General features: G+C 46.6%; 1 protein-coding gene across 1 annotated transcript in view; it reads left to right on the plus strand.

The window, feature by feature from the left end:
* LOC139264669 (integrin beta-1-like) overlaps nt 1-22,315 on the plus strand; it is a 174,930-nt gene that overhangs the window by 139,985 nt on the left and 12,630 nt on the right. The window contains exons 11-12 of the mRNA XM_070881540.1: nt 10,766-10,968; nt 16,100-16,329. Of these exons, the coding sequence (XP_070737641.1) occupies nt 10,766-10,968; nt 16,100-16,329 (433 nt within the window). The remainder of the gene's footprint in view (nt 1-10,765; nt 10,969-16,099; nt 16,330-22,315) is intronic.

The following is a 22,315-nucleotide window of genomic DNA, read 5'->3' on the forward strand; positions in this document are numbered from 1 at the left end:
CTCATAATCTATTTTCCCCCTCCTAATTAAGCCCTTTGTCCTCCTCTGCTGTATTATAAAATTCTCCCAGTCCTCAGGTTTGCTGCTTTTTCTGGCCAATTTATATGCCTCTTCCTTGGCTTTAACACTATCCTTAATTTCCCTTGTTAGCCACAGTTGAGCCACCTTCCCCAATTTATTTTTTACTCCAGACAGGGATGTACAATTGTTGAATTTCATCCATGTGATCTTTAAATGTTTGCCATTGCCTATCCACTGTCAACCCTTTAAGTATCACTCGCCAGAGCATTCTAGCCAATTCACGTCTCATACCATCAAAGTTACCTTTCCTTAAGTTCAGGACCCTAGTCTCTGAATTAACTGTGCCACTCTCGACCTTAATAAATAATTCTACCATATTATGGTCACTCTTCCTCAAGGGGCCTCGCTCAACAAGATTGTTAATTAGTCCTTTCTCATTACATATCACCCAGTCTAGGATGGCCAGCTCTCTAGTTGGTTCCTCGACATATTGGTCTAGGAAACCATCTCTAATACACTCCAGGAAATCCTCCTCCACTGCATTGCTACCAGTTTGGTTAGCCCAATCAATATGTAGATTAAAGTCGCCCATGATAACTGCTGCACCTTTATTGCACGCATCCCTAATTTCTTGTTTGATGCTGTCCAAATCCTCACTACTACTGTTTGGTGGTCTGTACACAACTCCCACTCGCACTTTCTGCCTTTTGGTATTCCGTAGCAGCACCCATACCAATTCCACATCATCCAAGCTAATGTCCTTCCTTACTATTGCATTAATTTCCTCTTTAACCAGCAATGCCACCTCACCTCCTTTTCCTTTCTGTCTGTCCTTCCTAAATGTTGAATACCCCTGTATGTTGAGTTCCCAGCCTTGGTCACCCTGGAGCCATGTCTCCGTGATGCCAATCACATCATATCCGTAACTGCTATCTGTGCAATTAATTCGTCCACCTTATTCCGAATACTCCTCACATTGAGACACAGAGCTTTCAGGCTTGTCTTATTAACACCCTTTGTCCCTTTAGAATTTTGTTGTAATGTGGCCCCTTTTGCTTTTTGCCTTGGGTTTCTCTGCCCTCCACTTTTACTTTTCTTCTTTCTATCTTTTGCTTCTGCCCCCATTCTACTTCCATCTGTTTCCCTGCATAGGTTCCCATCCTCCTGCCATATTAGTTTAAGCCCTCCCCAAAAGCACTAGCAAACACTCCCCCTAGGACATTGGTTCCGGTCCTGCCTATGTGCAGACCATCCGGTTTGTACTGGTCCCACCTCCCCCACAAACGGTTCCAATGTCCCAGGAATTTGAATCCCTCTCTTCTGCACCACTCCTCAAGCCACGTATTCATCTGAGCTATCCTGCGATTCCTACTTTGACTAGCACGTTGCACTGGTAGCAATCCAGAGATTACTACTTTTGAGGTCCTACTTTTTAATTTAGCTCCTAGCTCCCTAAATTCGTCTTGTAGGACATCATCCCATTTTTTACCTATATCATTGGTACCTATATGCACCACGACAACTGGCTGTTCACCCTCCCTCTTCAAAATGTCCTGCACCCGCACCGAGACATCCTTGACCCTTGCACCAGGGAGACAACATACCATCCTAGAGTCTCGGTTGCGGCCGCAGAAACGTCTATCTATTCCCCTTACAATAGAATCCCCTATCACTATAGCTCTCCCACTCTTTTTCCTGCCCTCCTGTGCAGCAGAGCCACCCATGGTGCCATGAACTTGGCTGCTGCTGCTCTCCTCTGATGAGTCATCCCCCTCAACAGTACCCAAAGCAATGTATCTGTTTTGCAGGGGGATGACCGCAGGGGACCCCTGCACTACCTCCCTTCCACTGCTCTTCCTGTTGGTCACCCATACCCTATCTGACTGTGTACCCTTTACCTGCGGTGTGACCAACTCACTAAACGTGCTATTCATGTCATTCTCATCATCGTGGATGCTCCCGAGTAAATCTACCCGCAGATCCATTGCCGCAATGTGGTCTGTCAGGTGCTGCAGGTGGATGCACTTCCCGCACATATAGTCGTCAGGGACACTGGAAGCGTCCCTGACTTCCCACATATTACAGGAGGAGCATAACACGTGTCCGAGCTTTCCTGCCATGACTTAACCCTTAGATTAACTTAAGAAGTGAAGAAATGCCTTATTATCAGATCTGGTTCACATACTTTGAGTTTAGCTTGGAATCAATGCGCCCAATAGAGAAATTAACCTTCTGCCATGTCTTACTGAAATTCTTGGGGCTTTCTTTTGCATTATATATGTGTTATCTTAGAAAGACTTCCGAGAAGAGAGACAAGATCCCAGGATTGTTGCATCTTTGGGGTTTTTCTCCTTGGGTTCAGCATCTCTGGCTTCTCTTAAGCATATCTCACCTCCTCTATGAACCAGAGCGTACACTTACTTTCCCAATAACGATGCACTGTGATGCGACCTGGGGGTCGACCAAAGAACTTTACTTCGGCTTACTGCAGTATAGAACGTGCTACTATGTGATCTCTCTATGGTCAGCAGAATTTAATTTCAGATCAATGAAGGTGGTATCATAGGAATAACAACGCCAGAGACCTAATCATGGTGAGCCTATCAAGAGCCATGTAATAGCAGAAGAATCAGGGCCAGTGTTTGCGTACAGGCACCTGCTGAATACCTGACAGCCCCATTGCATCAGAGGTGCACTGTCCCTGTCACAGTGGAAGATCCTACAAATTGCCAGACCTGTGACATTTGCATGGCCCAGGTGCCCTCCAGACACAGAGCCACACCCGGGTTAGGGCTTGAGCCTGACCAATGGAAGAAATGGGAGTGCAGCTGGAAGCCTGCAACTGTGCGCTGTGCTCCCGGAAGACACCAAGGGGGGGATTTTAACTCCTCAAAAAACAGGTGGGTTGGAGTCTGGTGAGAGGTTAAAGTGTTAAAAGTCTGAGTCCCGACTCCCAACCCGCCCACTTCCGGTTTTAACGGAGGCTGGACGGGGGGAAGGGCAGCCAACCCGCTCCCGTGAGGCGGGTCTCCATTTAAATATTATTAATGGGGCTGGTGTGCCTCAGATTTAACCACCACTTTAAATTTAACTGAAGCTGGTCGGGTTTTGCAGGCCTCCCGAAACCAGCCAGCTAAAGTAAGGTGAGGACTGCTGGATCCAGGAGGTAAGTGCATAAGAACATAAGAATTAGGAGCGGAAGTAGGCCATTCGGCCCCTCGAGTCTGCTCCGCCATTCAATGAGATCATGGCTGGTCTTCGACCTCAACTCTACTTTCCTGCAATGTCCCCATATCCCTTGATTCCCTTAATATCCAAAAATCTATCGATTTCTGTCTTGAATATACTCAAAGACTGAACCTTCTGAGTGAAGAAATTTTTCCTCATCTCAGGCCTAAATGGCCGACCCCTAATTCTGAGACTGTGACCCCTGGTTCTAGACTCCCCAACCAGAGGAAACATCCTCCCTACATCTATCCTGTCAAGCCCTGTAAGAATTTTATATGTTTCAGTGTTTCAATGAGATGCCTTTACACTTACCTCCTGGATCCAGCGTCCCTGCCTAACCCACCCCCTGTGATTGGAGACCCCCCCCATGGAGCTTCCGATTTCCCCCGCCCCCATGTCTAAAATTTAACCACCCACCCCAGGCCCACTGATCCCCCCCCATGAGGCCATACTCCTGGCCCCCCTGAAGTGCCCCCCCCGCCCCTTCCCCCCATGCTCGCGGCCTCCGCGATGTGTTGCGCTTCTGGTCCCTCCCCACCAACCTGATCTGTTCCACTCTCATTGGTTTCCCCCCCCCCCACCCCCGATGTGTTGCGCTTCCAGCCCCCCGATATGTTCTGGACCTGGCTGTTGAGTCCTTAACTCTTAAACATAATCACACGAGGCACGTACTGCAGACACAGTCACTCTGTGACCTTCACCTTTATTACCTGGACCAAGGAGTGCTGGCCCTGCGAGGGACCTCCCCTTATATACCTGAATCTCCAGGTAAGGAGTGTCTCCCACAAGTACACACCCTGTGGTCAAGGTGTGCATTTCTAGTAAGTATGTACAGTATGTAGTGGTTACCTGAGGGTTACAATTGTATAAGGGTTACAGTAGTATCCTGGTTACATACATGACATCACCTCCCCCCTCACGTCTTTTTGACTCAAAGGTTAAGTCTATCAGGTGGTCGATGCTCTCTCGTGGAGCGCCGCAGTTGAGGCTCTGGTGGCTGAGCCTTGGCATGCGTTTCTGTCACCTGACGTTATTCCGGCCTGTCCGGGCTGGCTGCAGGGACTGTGCATCCTGATGATTGTCCTTGTTGCTTGTCCACTGGCAGTGGTGTGGTTGACATCTCATGCTCTTCTTCATGTTCATCGGTGTCTATGCTGAACCTTTTCTTTACTTGGTCCTAGTGTTTGCGGCATATCTGCACATTATTGAGTCTGACCACAATGACCTTGTTTCCCTCTTTACCAATTACGGTGCCCTCCAGCCACTTGGGTCCCAATGCATGTTTAAGTACAAATACCGGATCATCCATTTCTATACACCTCTCCCTTCAGTTACGATCGTGGCACTCGGTTTGGGACTGGCGCTTGCCCTCAACAATGTCTGCCAGGGTTGGGTGGATGAGGGACAGCTGCGTTTTGAGCGTACATTTCATGAGGAGTTCCGCTGAGCGAGTGCGGCCAGGACCTATAGGCCAACAGGAGGCGCGATAGGCGGTACTGCAGAGAGGGTCCTTGGATGCGGAGCATGCATTTCTTTATGACTTGGACCACACGTTCCGCCTGGCCATTGGAAGCCGGCTTGAACGGCGCCGTCTGGACATATTTGATGCCATTACCCGACATAAACTCCTGGAATTCATGGCTGGTGAAACACGGGCCATTGTCGCTGACCAGAATGTCTGGTAAGCTGTGGGTCACGAAAACCGTGCGCAGGCTCTCCACGGTGATGGATGTCGTGCACGAGTTTAATATGATGCACTCGATCCATTTCGAGTATGCATCAACAATTATCAAGAACATTTTTCCCATGAACGGGCCCGCATAGTCCATGTGAATGCGTGTCCAAGGCTTGGCGGGGCAGGGCCACGGGCTGAGTGGGGCCTCCCTGGGGGCATTGCCCAGCTGGGCACACATCGTGCACCTGCAAACCCAGTGTTCCAGGTCTGAGTCAATCCCCGGCCACCATACATGTGACCGAGCAATATCCTTCATTAACACGATGCCAGGGTGCTCGCTGTGGAGTTCCCTGATGAATGCTTCCCTCCCCTTCTGGGGCATGACCACTCGGCTGCCCCATAGTAGGCAGTCAGCTTGGATGGAGAGCTCATCCATCCGTCTCTGAAACGGTCTGACCTCCTCGGGGCACGCTCCGTGCGTGGGCACCCAATCCCCCGTCAGGACACAATTCTTTATCATGGATAGGAGGGGGTCCCTGTTGGTCCAGTTTGATCTGGCGGGCTGTGATGGGGGAGCCTGCAGTGTCAAAAGCGTTAAAGGCCATGATCATCTCAGCGCTTTGCTCCGTCTCCCTTTCGGTGGTGGCAAGGGAAAGCTTGCTGAGCGCGTCAGCGCAGTTTTCGGTGCCTGGTGGTGCCATATGGTGTAGTCATACGCAGCCAGCGTGAGGGCCCATTGCTGTATGCGAGCTGACGCATTTGCATTGACCGCCTTGCTGTCGGACAACAGAGAAGTTAACGGCTTGTGGTCCGTTTCTAACTCGAACGGTCTGCCGAAAAGGTATTGATGCATTTTTTTCACACCATAAGCGCAAGCGAGTGCTTCCTTTTCGACCATGCCGTACCCACGCTCTGCCTGGGAGAGCGACCTGGAAGCATAAGCCACCGGTTGGAGTTGTCCGTCTCCATTACCCTGCTGCAACACACACCCAACCCCGTATGATGATGCATCGCATGTTAAAACTAGTTTTTTTACAGGGGTCATACAACGTTAACAGTTTGTTAGAACAAAGCAGGTTCCGCACTCTGTTGAAAGCCCGTTCTTGACAGTCCCCTCAAAACCATTCACAACCCTTACGCAGGAGCACGTGTAACGGCTCCAACAATGTGCTTAAGTTCGGCAGGATGTTCCCAAAATAGTTCAAAAGTCCCAGGAACGATCGCAACTCCGATGTGTTGCCGGGCCTGGGCACACGACGGATCACCTCCGTTTTGGATTCGGGTAGGCCGGATCCCGTCTGCGGCAACCCTCCTGCCCAAAAACTCAACCTCTGGGGCCAAAAACACACACTTGGCCTTCTTCAGCCGCAAATCTACCCGGTCCAGTCGGCGTAGCACCTCCTCCAGGTTGTGGAGGTGTTCTTCGGTGTCTCGACCCGTGATTAGGATGTCGTCCTGGAATACGATTGTACCAAGAATGGATTTCAGCAAGCTTTCCATGTTTCTCTGAAAGATGGCGGCCGCCGAACGGGTGCCAAAAGGACACCTGTTGTAGATAAATAAACCCTTGTGCGTCGTGATGGTGATCAGAAGCTTGGATTCTTCAGCCAGTTCCTGAGTCATGTAGGCCGAAGTGAGGTCCAATTTAGTGAACAGCTTGCCACTTGCCAATGTGGCAAAAAGGTCCTCCGCCCTCGGGAGCGGGTATTGGTCCTGCAGGGACACCCGGTTGATGGTGGCTTTGTAGTCACCGCAGATCCTAACCGAGCTGTCTGCTTTAAGGACAGGAACAATGGGACTTGCCCAGTCACTGAATTCAACGGGCGAAATTATGCCATCTCTGAGCAGCCTGTCCAGTTCACTTTCAATTTTCTCACGCATCACGTACGGCACCGCTCTGGCTTTGTGGTGCACTGGTCTGGCATCCGGGGTGATGCGTATAACTACTTTTGTGCCCTTGAACATTCCGACACCGGGTTGAAACAGTGACCCGAATTTTTGTAGTATCTGTGAGCATGAGCTTCGCTCCACAGATGAAATGGTGTGCACATCCCCCCATTTCCAGTTCATCTCAGCTAGCCAGCTCCTTCCCAAAAGCGCGGGGCCATTTCCCGGAACAATCCAGAGTGGCAGCTGGTTCTGTGACCCATTGTGTGTTACCACCAAGTTTGCACTGCCGAGCACTGGAATGATCTCTTGGGTGTACGTCCGTAGCTGCGTATTAATTCGTTCCGGTTTGGGCCTGCTAGCTCTGTGTGGCCATAGTTTCTCAAATTGTTGTGCACTCATAAGGGACTGGCTTGCTCCCGTGTCCAGCTCCATGTGCACCGGGATGCCATTCAATAAAACTTTCATCATCATGGGTGGCGTTTTGGTGTATGAGCTGTGGACATCAGCCACATGAACCCGCTGAACTTCAGCATCCATGGCTTTACCCCAGACATTGTCCTGCATTGCAAGCCCCTCGTCTGATTCCTCTGTTTCATAGATTAGCCTCACTACCGGCTGTTTGCAAACCCTAGCCAAATGCCTCTAGCATTACAATTCCTACAGACGAACTGCTGAAATTTGCAGCTTTTCGCATAATGTCTGCCCCCGCATCTCCAGCATTGGCTGAGATCGTTGTTCACAAAAGGACTATTAGCATGCATTCCTCTCTGATTGTTCCCTTGGTTGTTTCTAAACACTCTGATGGTGGGTGTTAAAGCTCCCCTTGATGATGTGAATTGCCGCTCCCCTCTCCATTGTCCCTGTCGGGGGCCCACCTTAGAGTCGGTTTCAGCTTGGGCAGTTACAAAATGCCTTTGTCTGACTGCTGCAGTTTCAAACTGCCTTTGCCTGACTGCGAGATCTTGAGCCACATTTATCACGTTAATTCCTTGGTCCGTTGCCACATTGGACCCAGGACTACTCGCATAAATTATCTTGGTCTCTTCTTCGCCCTCTATGAAAGTTTGAGCTATCAATGCTGCCCCTTTTAGAGTTAAGTCCTTGGTCTCTATGAGCTTCCTGAAGATCCCGGCATGGCTAATGCCCTCAATGAAAAAATCTCTTAACATCTCCCCCCTGCAGGCGTCCGAGAACTTACAGAGGCTGGCCAAGCGCAGCAAGTCTGCCACGAAGTCCGAGATGTTTTGCCCTTCCCGACGTCGGTGTGTGTAGAACCGGTGCCGGGCCATGTGTATGCTGCTCGCCGGTTTTAAGTGTTCGCTGATCAGCTGGCTGAGCTCTTCAAAAGACTTGTCGGCCGGTTTGTGGGGTGCGAGCAGGTCCTTCATCAGCGCATACGTTTTTGTCCCGTAGCTTGTTAGTAGATGCGCCCTCCGCTTGTCAGCCGCATCCTCTCCCAGCCAATCCTTCGTGACAAAGGTCTGCTGGAGTCTCTCCACAAAATCGTCCCAGTCTTCACCCACACAGTAACGTTCCTCTGAGCTACCGGTGGACATCCTCTGGGTTCAGTGATTCCCGTTTCCCGTCGCCAGGTGTTGAATCCTTAACTCTTAAACATAATCACACGAGGCACTTACTGCAGACACCGTCACTCTGTGACCTTCACCTTTATTACCTGGACCAAGGAGTGCTGACCCTGCGAGGGACCTCCCTTTATATACCTGAATCTCCAGGTAAGGAGTGTCTCCCAGAAGTACACCCCCTGTGGTCAAGGTGTGCATTTCTAGTAAGTATGTACAGTATGTAGTGGTTACCTGAGGGTTACAATTGTATAAGGGTTACAGTAGTATGCTGGTTACATACATGACACTGGCCCTGTGATGAGCTCTCATTCCCACCCCCCCACCCCTCTCCTCCTGCCCTTCCCTGCTCCTCCAGCCCTCCGATAATCACCCGCTCTCTCCGCCTCTCCCCCATCCCGCTCCTCCTGCTCCCCTCCGACCAGCCCCTGGCCCTCACGAGATCCCTCCCTCCTTCCTTTATGCAGCCTAGTACCACAGGCCTACCCACCCACAGCCAGGCAGCCTCTCAATCTGGCTGGCTGTGGGTGGGAAACAGAAGTTTCCAATGCAAATCAGGCTCTGCTGTTAAATTCAGCAGGGCCTGTAAGAAACCCATTCTCCCAGGATTACCTGGGTGCAGTGAATGTCAGAAAATCAAGCAGATCAGAGAGTACACCTCGAAATGGACTTGCCCGATTTTCTGCCATTTAGACACAACAAAATTCTCCCCTATCATGCTTAAGACTTTCAATGTTTGATGTGTACTTGTACCTCTTTTTACTTTATGGCAGCAACACAGTATTTTGGATAACCATGCTTTAATGCAATGTTTTGAGGGCGAAATTGCCCCGTGCCTTGTTTGGGGCGCACAATTCAAATTAAATAAAAATGTATTGCCCGGCGAAAGCGGAACCGAAATGATTTGGGGCCTTGGTGCATGAAAAAACATCTGGGCGGTATCGGAGACGCTCTGTGCTTACGCGGGGATGTAGCGGGGTGAGAAACGGGTGGAAGCGCGGCGCGACACAACATCCCCGCCCCTTCTCTTAAAGTGAAGGGGTGCTGCGAACTCTGCAGCTGCATCTGTGGCACCCACTGGGCCACCAGGGAGGGTTTCGGCCGGGCCAGTCACAGCCATTGTCGTGCCGACTGCAAAGTCAGCTGACAAAAAAAAGATGGCAGCCTGCGGCGCAAGACCCTTTAAGGACGGACGGGACGCCCCAGCCCCCACAGCTTTGCAACCTGCACACCTGTCGATAGCATCGCCCCGTGCCTACCTCGCTCCCGTGGGACAATGTCCCCTGTGGGGCGTAAAGGGGTCGGCGCGGGGATATAAGGAATCGGCGCGCATGCCGATGACATCATCACCCTGTGCACTGGCGCGAAAGCTATGGGGCATGTTGCAAAGCCGTTTTCGCCACCGCCATCTTGGGGGTAATTCCGGCCGGGTCGCTTCCGCTGCCTGCCCCCGTGCGAAAAGGCACGGGGCAATTTTGCCCTCAAAACATTGCATTAAAGCATGGTTATCCAAAATACTGTGTTGCTGCCATAAAGTAAAAAGAGGTACAGGTACACATCAAGTGTTGAAAGTCTTAACAGGCCTTTCGAAAAGGGGCAATTTCACCCCCTTTGTGTATCCACTTTTTATTCAAACCGACTGTGGTGTATGTCGGCACCTTTTGTAATGACTCCATGAGGCAGGGTATGGTATTTAAACTGTATAGACTGTAGTCCTTTATTTGCAGCTCCTCGAGTGAGAACACCAAGCTGTGAGCTTCCTTTTATATTGGGTTACCTGCAGTGTGCAGGCAACCCTTAAGTCTCCAGCAGCAGCACCCTCTGGTGTACAGGTAAGGTGTGTACAGTGTAAGGGTACATACAGTGTTACAGACATCACACAACAAACAAGTATGCATATATAACACCGACGATTACAACCAGCTCCCCACCTGGAGGTGCAGTGCATTTTGTAGAAGGTACACACTGCAGCCACGGTGTGCCGATGGTGGAGGGAGTGAATGTTTAAGGTGGTGGATGTGATGCCAATCAAATGGGCTGCTTTGTCATGGATGGTGTCAAACTTCTTGTGTGTTGTTGGAGCTGCACTCATCCAGGCAAGTGGAGAGTATTCCATCACACTCCTGACTTGTACCTTGTAGATGGTGGAAAGGCTTTAGGGAGTCAGGAGGTGAGTCACTCACTGCAGAATACCCAGCCTCTGAGCTGCTCTTGTTGCCACAATATTTATGTGGCTGGTCCAGTTAAGTTTCTGGTCAATGGTGATCCCCCAGGTTGTTGACAATGAGGTCTTGGGCCTTTACCTTTGGTTTCTCAGTAACCAATACCCGAAATAAGAAGTATTTTTAAAATGTCACTCCATTCCTTCCAGGTGAGCTTCGTCATAAGCATCACAGCAAAAAAATGCCCAAATAATGGGGAGAAGACGTTAATTAAAATCAGACCTCTCGGTCTTAACGAGTTTATAGAAGTTGTCCTGAAGTTTGTGTGTGAATGCGAGTGCCATAAAAAGGGAATCGCTAATAGCCCAGTGTGTGACCAGGGCAATGGGATGCTTGAGTGTGGAACTTGCAGGTAGGTGATCAGTTTGTTCAGGCATTAGCTGTAATAAAGAATATGTGCACAACGTCGATAACAGGATGTAGACTTTAAAAAATAAATAATTATCTTTTTTTCTGTACTCTTAAGCCCTCTTAAGTCGAGGCTGCACTGGCGGAATGGGTTGTGAAAAATTGGGCGTGCAGGTCTGCGTGCCTGATTCTCAGCACACTGAAAATTGTGGCGAAGGAAACTGTCTTACAAAGTGATACTGCATTGGTGGCTACTACTGCCCTGATTATGGTGCGCTAATTATGATCGTCAGGTGCCACTCTGAAGTTCACATTCCTCGGGAAGCTCCCCATTGTCCATGCTAGGCTGGCACAAGTGACACATTGAACTTCTATCAGTCGTCACTGCACAGTTGTAACCAGTGAGTGAGTGGGCTTGCACGAGGCAGCAGCTGTATTAAGTTTCCTGTGGTGGACAGGGAAGTTCAGGCTAGAGCTCCCAGATTTACTTGTGGGAATTAATTTTATACTCTAATAACTCTTTGTATGAAAATGTCATTCTAACCTTTCTTTGTGATTCTGGTACCTAACCCTGAGCTTATCCCATTTTTTACCCAGTCACAACCTGTTTAAATAATTTCTCACTATTTGCTCTCTAAAGGTCTTTGAATAGATTGAAATCTTCCTTTAGACTGCCTTTTGTCTTCTCTTCTCCAGTGAATGCAACCCTAATTTGTTCCAATCTCTCATCATAACTATATCCTCTCATCCTTGGTATCATCATAGGTCATTTATGTTGCACCGTTTCCATCACTCCAATATCCTTTCTATAATAGGGTGCCCAAAATTGCAGTGTTGAACCAATGGCTAGTACAGGCTTCTTGCTTTTTAAAAAATTCAGTAGTTATATATATATAAAACACAGTATTCAATTTGCCCTTTTAATAGATTTTCTAATTGCAGTCTTGTTTTTAAAGATCTGTATGTCTACACCGTTCGATTACTGTCCCTCCATGCCTTTTGACAATTTCACAGCCTTAAGGTATCTTTCCATTCTCTAATATATGCTATTTCACATTTATCTGTATTTGACTCATATCTTCCCACACCGCTAAATTGTTCATATCCTCCTGCAGTGTTCACAGTTTGCCTAATTTGATGCCATCTGCAAATGATGATATTAGTCCCTCTATGGCTCTATGGTCACCTCTGAGTCACTTATGTATGTGAAAACAAATGAAATCCTGACGTACGTTCCTGGAACACAACACTAGTTGCATGTTCCAAATCTAAGAAACATCCATTTATTCCTCTGCTTTCTTTCCTTGGACATCCCTCAGTCCATTCCCCCATTTTACAGTTAATATTGTGGATGCAATGCTCAAAAAATTTCTCATGACACTTTATCAAATGCAAATGTCCAAATATACCCAATATTTGCAATCTAAAAACACCCTGATAAGTGCCATTCTAAGTATTTTTTTAATGTTATTCCTCGTTGAAGAACACAGGAGATGTCCACAGAACACAGATAGGTTAAGGGAGTGATATGTGGTAAATGTAGTTCAACATAGACAAATGTGAAGTGGTATATTTTGGGAAAATGAACCAAGAATAGAAATATATCATAAACTATAAGATTCTCTAATAATTTCCTATTACTGCCTATAAGGCAATTATCCTACAGTTACTTCATTGATCCCGTTTCCATTTTTTAACCGGCGTGTAATATTTACTATCCATCAGAGCTTTGGTACAATTCCTGTTTCCAAATAATTTGGGAAAATTATGGTTAGTACCTTATTATTAACCTCCAGTGTTTTGGAGGGCAGACTTTTTTTTATTCCTGTATGACATGTGGGCGTCGCTGTCAAGGCCAGCATTTATTGCCCATCCCTACTTGCCCTTGAAAAAGAGGTGATGAGCCACCTTCTTGAACTGCTGCAGTCCACAGTGTTGTTAGGGAGGGAGTTACTTCTTTGTAGTGGTTTAAAACAACTGAATGGCTTGCTAGGCCATGTCAGAGGATAGTTAAGAGTCAACCACATTGCTGTGGGCCTTGAGACACATACAGGCCAGACTGGGTATGGACAGCAGATTTCCTTCCCTAAAGGACTTTAGTGAACCAGATTTGTTTTTACAACAATCTGGTAGTTTCAGCCATTATGGATATTAGCTTTTTCTTCTAGAATTATTTAATTAACTGAATTTTAATTCCCCAGCTGCCATGGTGGGATTTGAACTCATATCTCCATATCATTAGTCCAGGCCTCTGGATTACTAGTCCAGTAACATAGCCACTATGCTACCGTTTCCATCATAGCGGTGCATCAGGGTTGATTTCTGTGACCTTTTCCCCTGAGAATTGCTTATACCCCAGGCACAAGGCCCAGGAAAAAAGGGGTGGAACCCTGTTCTGTCCAGGTTTCTGTCCACTTTACGTCGGCCTACGTTTTCTGCGGCTTCCTTCAGGGGGGCATTGCAGGCCCCACAGCGACATTAGTCGCAGTCCCAGCAATGTCGTGGTAATGAAGTTGGAAGGGTTCCTAGCACAATTTCTTGTTGTGCAGCCCCGAGCACTGCTATGCAGGGTGCTCACAAATCTGGCATTAGGGGCGGTGCTGGAATCTTCCTCAGATCAGAGAGTCTGAAAGGATCTGACAGAATTTTTTTTTTCTGTTAACTAGCTGATCTTTGGGCTTTGAGGATGTCTGGCGATTACCAGTGGCCAGGAACACAGCTGCAGGCCGCTCAGGCACATCTGGGCCTGGACAGGTGCAGCACATCTAGGGTGCACAATGGCTGTCCAGCACTGGGCCAGAAGGGAGCCAGGAAAATCAGCCTCATCAACTTTAAGTCTCTTTAACCTTTTCAATATGGTTTCCTTTTTAATATTTATACCCATTAGTTGGTACTCTATGACTTATTTTGTAATGCTTCAGTCCTCCTTTCCTCTTCTTTAAATACAGAGGTAAAACACCTTTCGAAACATATTAACAGAAGTATGCCATTCGGCCCCTTGAGCCTGTTCCACCATTCAGATAGAATTTACCTGATCTATACCTCAACTTCATTTACCTGCCTTTGCTCCATGTCCCTTGATGCCTTTACCGAACAAAAATCTATCTATCTCACGATTGAAAATTTCAGTTGCATCCACAGCCTTTTGGGAGAGAGAGCTCTGGATTTTCACGACAACTTAGCTTGAAAAAATGCTTCCTTATTTCACTCCTAAATAGCATAGCACTAATTTTAAGGTTATGTCCTCTTGTTCGGGATTCCCCCACCGAAGGAAATAGTTTCTGTATATCTACCTCAACCAATGCATTTATCACTTTAATCAACTCGACTAGTTCACTCTCAACCTTCTAAACTCAAGGGAGTACAAGCCCAGATTATCCAACCTGCCCTCCTAATTTGATCCTTTACACATTGGTATCATTCTGGTGAATCTGTGCTGTAGCCCCTCCAAGGCCAGTAAATCTTTCCTGAGGTTTGGTGCCCAAAGCGGAATGCAGTACTCCAGATGGGGTCTGTACAACTGAACCACTACTTCCTCCCCTTTGTATTTCAACACCCCTTGAGATAAAGGCCAACACTCCATGAACTTTACTGATTAATTTGTGAACGAGCTTTAGTCGTTTGTGTAGAGGGACAACCAAATCATTTTACTCCTCCACAGCTCCTCGTCTCATACCATCAAGACAATATTCCAATTTGGCATTCTCAGATCCAAAATGGATGATCTCCACATTGAAGTCTATCTACCATAGTTTTGCCCAATCACTTAGGAGCTGAAATGACCCCTTTCTATACGGCCCCTGGCCACCTGAAAGCGGTGGCCATGAGTCGGTGCGGAATGGTCACTGAGTCTCCGTGGAGGGACCGCCATTTTGAACATTGCCCTTAGTTTTGGAGCGGTGTCCGGGACCGCTCCGCCTGTTTTCCCACCGCAGCCGACCCTTGACCGACTGGCAGGGACCTCTTCCTGCAACTATCCCTTGGGAGCAGCCTCACTGCCAGTTGATGCCCTTGACAGCTTTTGTTGTCGGTACACTCTCTGTGGCTTGGTGGCATGGATGCCCTTAAAGGGATGGTGACGATGCCGGCGATGCCATGTTATTTTTTTTATCGGCCGACTGCCAGGTCAGCCAACAATTATGGCCGTGGGTTTGGCCAGGCTACCAACAGGCAGCCCGGCACCCCCTCTTGGATGCCAGGCCACTGGCCTGGCCAAAACCCTCCCTGGTGGCCCAGTGTTTGCCACTAAAGTGCCTGCAGAATTCGCAACGGCCTTCCCCTTTACTTGAAGGGGAAAGACATTGTGATGCTCCAACGCGATGACGTCATCAGCATGGCGCTGATGCCTTGCAGCGTTGGTCACTCCGCCCGCCCCCACTTCCGCCCCACTAGTGACGGCCACTCCGTCCCGCCCCCACCTTTGCCCCCATGATGAGGTCACTTCCGCCCCACTCCAAAAGACCCTGAGTGCTGAATTTCAACAGTTTGGCTGCCCCTTGCATTGGGGCGGCCAGAACACATCGAAAACAGTAGGTGCGTCTCGTTTCCGGCCCTTAATCTGTCTAGGTCCATTTGTAACCTCCTGCTCCCATCTACAGAACTTACTGTACCTCCCCACAGACCTGACCTTACAGCCTGCTCAGCATAGGAATTGGCCAATTATTGGCCCTCCCACAACCGGTGAGCTACCGGTCACCCGATTGGCACTTGCAGTTTGCCAACGGCATTTAAATGAGGCGGAACCCGGAATTTGTCATTTGTCACCTGTGAAGTCCTTTCTATGTGTTTAGAAAAACCTTTCTCGTACCCTTTATGTTGGCTCAAAATCTCTCTTATACACACTTTTGGCCTTTCTAATCACCTTTTCTGCTTTTCTTCTATGCTTTTGGTATTTTTTCTGGTTTGGCTCCTGTTGACCTAGAATCTTATTCATCCATGGAACTTTGGCCTTTGACACAACCCCTTTATTCTCAGTCAGCATTATTTTAGTTATTTCCCTATCCTCCTTGTAGTTAAGTATTTCTAACTGCTATTCCAGAAGGAAAGAAAATGGGTAAGAACAAGATTTATTGTTTTTTAAAAAAAGTTAGTAGTTTACTGTCACTGATTTTAAGACTGGACTGCTTCATTTTCAGATGTAACGAAGGACATATTGGTCGATTTTGTGAATGCAACATTGATGAAGTATTTAGTGAGGCTTCATGTCGAAAAGATAATACATCTCTAATCTGTAGTGACAATGGAGATTGTATCTGTGGGGAATGTGTCTGCAAAACGAGGGAAAATCCCAAAGAAATCATCTCGGGCAAATATTGTGAATGTGATAACTTCAATTGTGACCGATCCAATGGGTTGATTTGTGGAGGCAAGTATACAGCACAATGAATTACTTGCTAGAATTTGCTTCCAGATGCTGGTAACTGGTCTTCACAACTTGCACTTGTTTATAAATTATCACAGATATTTGTTGTAAAAGTTACTAAACATTACTGGGTGTGAAAGATGGGTAGAAAGCAAGTGAGGGAAATGCATATGCCAGTTGTTTCTATGTCTAGTTGCAGATTCAAGTTAATTCTGATTTGGCACTTTCCTCTGTACCTGCGTCCACATCAGCTAATCCAGATACAGCTTCCACTTCATTACAGTCGCTCAGCAGAAGAAGGTACAATAGGTCCACCGAGCTTAAAGAAAATCAAATTGCAAAGATGATGTGGAATCTATATGGGTAGAGCTGCAGAACACTAAAGGGCAAAAATCGTTAGTGGGAGTTGTGTACAGACCTCCAAACAGTAGTAGTGATGTTGGGGAGGGCATCAAACAGGAAATTAGGAGTGCATGCAATAAAGGTGCAGCAGTTATAATGGGTGACTTTAATATGCACATAGATTGGGCTAGCCAAACTGGAAGCAATACGGTGGAGGAGGATTTCCTGGAATGCATAAGGGATGGTTTTCTAGACCAATATGTCGAGGAACCAACTAGGGGAGAGGCCATCTTAGACTGGGTGTTGTGTAATGAGAGAGGATTAATTAGCAATCTCATTGTGCGAGGCCCCTTGGGGAAGAGTGACCATAATATGGTGGAATTCTGCATTAGGATGGAGAATGAAACAGTTAATTCAGAGACCATGGTCCAGAACTTAAAGAAGGGTAACTTTGAAGGTATGAGGCATGAATTGGCTAAGATAGATTGGCTAATGATACTTAAGGGGTTGACTGTGGATGGGCAATGGCAGACATTTAGAGACCGCATGGATGAATTACAACAATTGTACATTCCTGTTTGGCGTAAAAATAAAAAAGGGAAGGTGGCTCAACCGTGGCTATCTAGGGAAATCAGGGATAGTATTAAAGCCAAGGAAATAGCATACAAATTGGCCAGAAATAGCAGCGAACCTGGGGACTGGGAGAAATTTAGAACTCAGCAGAGGAGGACAAAGGGTTTGATTAGGGCAGGGAAAATGGAGTACGAGAAGAAGCTTGCAGGGAACATTAAGGCAGATTGCAAAAGTTTCTATAGGTATGTAAAAAGAAAAAGGTTAGTAAAGACAAACGTAGGTCCTCTGCAGTCAGAATCAGGGGAAGTCATAACGGGGAACAAAGAAATGGCAGACCAATTGAACAAGTACTTTGGTTCAGTATTCACTAAGGAGGACACAAACAACCTTCCGGATATAAAAGTGGTCAGAGGGTCTATTAAGGAGGAGGAACTGAGGGAAATCTTTATTAGTCGGGAAATTGTGTTGGGGAAATTGATGGGATTGAAGGCCGATAAATCCCCAGGGCCTGATGGACTGCATCCCAGAGTACTTAAGGAGGTGGCCTTGGAAATAGCGGATGCATTGACAGTCATTTTCCAACATTCTATTGACTCTGGATCAGTTCCTATCGAGTGGAGGGTAGCCAATGTAACCCCACTTTTTAAAAAAGGAGGGAGAGAGAAAGCAGGGAATTATAGACCGGTCAGCTTGACCTCAGTAGTGGGTAAAATGATGGAATCAATTATTAAGGATGTCATAGCAGCGCATTTGGAAAATGGTGACATGATAGGTCCAAGTCAGCATGGATTTGTGAAAGGGAGATCATGCTTGACAAATCTTCTTGAATTTTTTGAAGATGTTTCCAATAAAGAAGACAAAGGAGTACCAGTTGATGTGGTATATTTGGACTTTCAGAAGGCTTTCGACAAGGTCCCACACAGGAGATTAATGTGCAAAGTTAAAGCACATGGGATTGGGGGTAGTGTGCTGACGTGGATTGAGGACTGGTTGTCAGACAGGAAGCAAAGAGTAGGAGTAAATGGGTACTTTTCGGAATGGCAGGCAGTGACTAGTGGGGTACCGCAGGGTTCTGTGCTGGGGCCCCAGCTGTTTACATTGTACATTAATGATTTAGACGAGGGGATTAAATGTAGTATCTCCAAATTTGCAGATGACACTAAGTTGGGTGGCAGTGTGAGCTGCGAGGAGGATGCTATGAGGCTACAGAGTGACTTGGATAGGTTAGGTAAGTGGGCAAATGCGTGGCAGATGAAGTATAATGTGGATAAATGTGAGGTTATCCACTTTGGTGGTAAAAACAGAGAGACAGACTATTATCTGAATGGTGACAGATTAGGAAAAGGGAAGGTGCAACGAGACCTGGGTGTCATGGTACATCAGTCATTGAAGGTTGGCATGCAGGTACAGCAGGCGGTTAAGAAAGCAAATGGCATGTTGGCCTTCATAGCGAGGGGATTTGAGTACAGGGGCAGGGAGGTGTTGCTACAGTTGTACAGTGCCTTGGTGAGGCCACACCTGGAGTATTGTGTACAGTTTTGGTCTCCTAACTTGAGGAAGGACATTCTTGCTATTGAGGGAGTGCAGTGAAGATTCACCAGACTGATTCCCGGGATGGTGGGACTGACCTATTAAGAAAGACTGGATCAACTGGGCTTGTATTCACTGGAGTTCAGAAGAGTGAGAGGGGACCTCATAGAAACGTTTAAAATTCTGACGGGTTTGGACAGGTTGGATGCAGGAAGAATGTTCCCAATGTTGGGGAAGTCCAGAACCAGGGGTCACAGTCTAAGGATAAGGGGTAAGCCATTTAGGACCGAGATAAGGAGAAACTTCTTCACCCAGAGAGTGGTGAACCTGTGGAATTCTCTACCACAGGAAGTAGTTGAGGCCAATTCACTAAATATATTCAAAAGGGAGTTAGATGAAGTCCTTACTACTCGGGGGATCAAGGGGTATGGCGTGAAAGCAGGAAGTGGGTACTGAAGTTTCATGTTCAGCCATGAACTCATTGAATGGCGGTGCAGGCTAGAAGGGCTGAATGGCCTGCTCCTGCACCTATTTTCTATGTTTCTATGTTTCTATGTCCTGTGTGTGGCTAAGTATATCATACAAAGTTCTGTATCCATCATGACTATTAGAAGAATGATACCAAGATAACAGAAACCCAATGCTGAACTGTAATTTGGTTCCTAAACTTCTGAAATGGTTCATGGTTTTGGTGGATGCTTAAAGGTAATGGACACCATGGGTGCCTCAACAGAAAGGTACAAAGAAGCTCTGTAACAAAGTTAAATGGATACCTGATGAGGATGAGAAGTTAAAGAGCTTGGTAGAAGAACATGGTACAGAAGATTGGAATTTCATTGCTAGTCATTTTCTTAACCGAACAGATGTTCAATGTCAGCATAGGTGGCAAAAGGTTTTAAATCCAGAGCTAATAAAAGGACCATGGACTAAGGTGGAAGATCAAAAGATCGATCCACAGATATGTCAGTGTGTCAGACCTGAGGATCAGTCCTGTTTCAGATCATGAGAATCTTTTATATTACGTATTTTGGCCTATTGTTTTATGGATTCTGGAGCTTTAATTAATCTAAGGCCAGAATGTGTGCTAGCGCTTTAACAAGTAAAAGCAGTAGGCCACAGTAGTCTCTGATCCCCTGTTCCGTCAGAGTTCAAAATGGTATTGACTTAGTGAGAGAGGGTAGCTTAGATGGAATGCTGTCATTCTTTTAGGAGAGTGGCATAATAATACAGAGATTACTCCAGCACACTGAAGTAAGGAATGGTGTTTTTATTTATTCCCTTGTCAAATTCTCAGTGGAGCAGATTTTCTGATCGGTGCTATCAGTTCCACAGGCATGGAATGAGTGCAGAGAGAGTGGAAAGTTGAGCGAGCAGGTTTTATATTGCCCAATTCCTTCTGCTCACAATTTAACAGCTAGCTACATTTTACTTGTTAAAGCACTAGCACACATTAATGCCTTAGATTAATTAAAGCTCCAGAATCCATAAAACAATAGGCCAACAATTCCGGCCTCCCTGGGTCCATACGGAGTTCCTACGGACCCGGGAAGGCTTCGGAAATGCCGATTTCCAGCGCGCAATGCGTATGCACAAGCAACCGGCATTTCCGATCTGTCAAGTTTCTGGCTTGACAGATGGCCGCATCTCGGGAGCGAGAACACTTGTAAGTGTAAATTTCCAATATTTACGCTTACAAATGTCCTCAGAAATCTTGCGCCTGAAAAAGCAGGTGCATAGCCTACTTTTACAGGCGCAAGTGTTTTAAAAAACACAAAAACATAAAAATAAAGTTATTAAAACATATTTTATTATTAAAAACCCTCCGACGGTAAGTTTATTTTAAAAAATTGGGAAATTATTTTTTTAAGACATTAATAACTTTAATTTAAATGAATGTAGTGTAATTATTTTCTATTTTTTATTAGTGTTTTGAGTGTTTGGGGCTGTGTTTTGGGTGTTTCGGGCTCTATCACAATCATAGAATAGGAGTTTAGGACCCAGCGGAACTCCTATTACTATGATACTTTACCTGATTGGCTGCCCAGAGCCATGTGATTCCAGCTGTACGCCTGCACACGCATCAACGTGCACGCGCTGCGACTCGCAGTGAGGGCAGGCCTCAGCATCAGAAAGTCGAACCTAGGCAGCAGCTTAAGGTAGGTGCGTACTTTTTCTCTAAAATGCCGCGGGAATGCCAAAACGGGATTTCAGGGCCATGATTTAACTGAGTATTTGGTACAGTTTCCAGACCTTTGCTCCAGGGTGGCATTTTTTGCATTCAGAGCCTATGTTGAATGGGAGCAAAGAAGATAGAGGCTTTGGATATTTTTGTTTCTTGCAATGTTTACAGTATATTTCTAGAACTCCAATGTTCATTTTATAGATTCTTAAAAAGATTTCTGTAATTTTATTAATATATGTATATTTTAGTTTAATTTTTTGCTATTATTTAATTACAGTATAATAAAGATTCATTCATTACAGTAAGCATCTTTTTAAAGTCCCCCCAAGAAAGCCCATCACTTCAGCCAAGTCACCAGAGCATGAATAAAAAGGAACAGGGACAAATGTGGGCATGAAAAAAGCTCTTCCAAACCAAAACCTCATGGCTCAAGTTCCAGAGTCGCCTGGTGGGCAGCAAGTGATGGTAGAGTTAATGGTGGTAATTGCTTTAGATGTGCCCCAAATGCATTATCTATGGTTGAAATTGGCATAAGTTGATGGAATCCATGCCTGGGAGATCAGCAGACACTAGAGCTGCATTGCCTGCATTGCCATTATTCCACCAACTATAGCTGCATACCCTGGCATTCCACCATCATAAGCAGTCCCTCGGAATTGAGGAAGACTTGCTTCCACTCTTAGCATGAGTTCTTAGGTGGCTGTACAGTCCAATACGAGAACCACAGTCTCTGTCACAGGTGGGACAGATAGTCGTTGAGAGTAAGGGAGGGTGGGACTGGTTTGCCGCACGCTCCTTCCGCTGCGTGCAATTGGTTTCCGCAGACCTGTGCTATCTGCTACAACATCACCTCAACTTTCTTCAGCCACCTACTGCTTTGCAGAACTACTGTCCTCTGGGGAGGGTGTCCTGGCGTGAAACACTTCTCGCACCCGCCTTAAGCAGTAACACCTCTGCTTTGTCAGCCATCATATCATGGGTTTAGGTGTTGTAGCACTCCATTATCTTCCCACAGATACCATTTCCTGTTCCATATTTATTTTGACAACCACTTTTTGTGCCTAAACAGCCTTTACAAAGGCTGAAACATACAGAGGAAACACCAACAGTCTTTCTAATAGCTAAAATTTATATTGCCCACATTTGAACCTGGCTGCGTCCCTTTAATTTTCCCAGCAGTCCCTCTGGTGCACGCAATTTCCCACATCATGATTTTGCAAAGCCAATCTGGGCCCAGAACTCACGTATTGCAAGATGTCTTTGAGACTAATCATGCCTGCCTTCCAAACCAATGATTATTGCAAGAGGTAATAAAAAAGAGAGACAGAAATAAAGTTAGGGATAAACTTGCATTTAAAAGAA

The sequence above is a fragment of the Pristiophorus japonicus genome, chromosome 5 (genome assembly GCF_044704955.1).
Source record: "Pristiophorus japonicus isolate sPriJap1 chromosome 5, sPriJap1.hap1, whole genome shotgun sequence".
In the NCBI taxonomy this organism is placed as follows: domain Eukaryota; kingdom Metazoa; phylum Chordata; class Chondrichthyes; family Pristiophoridae; genus Pristiophorus; species Pristiophorus japonicus.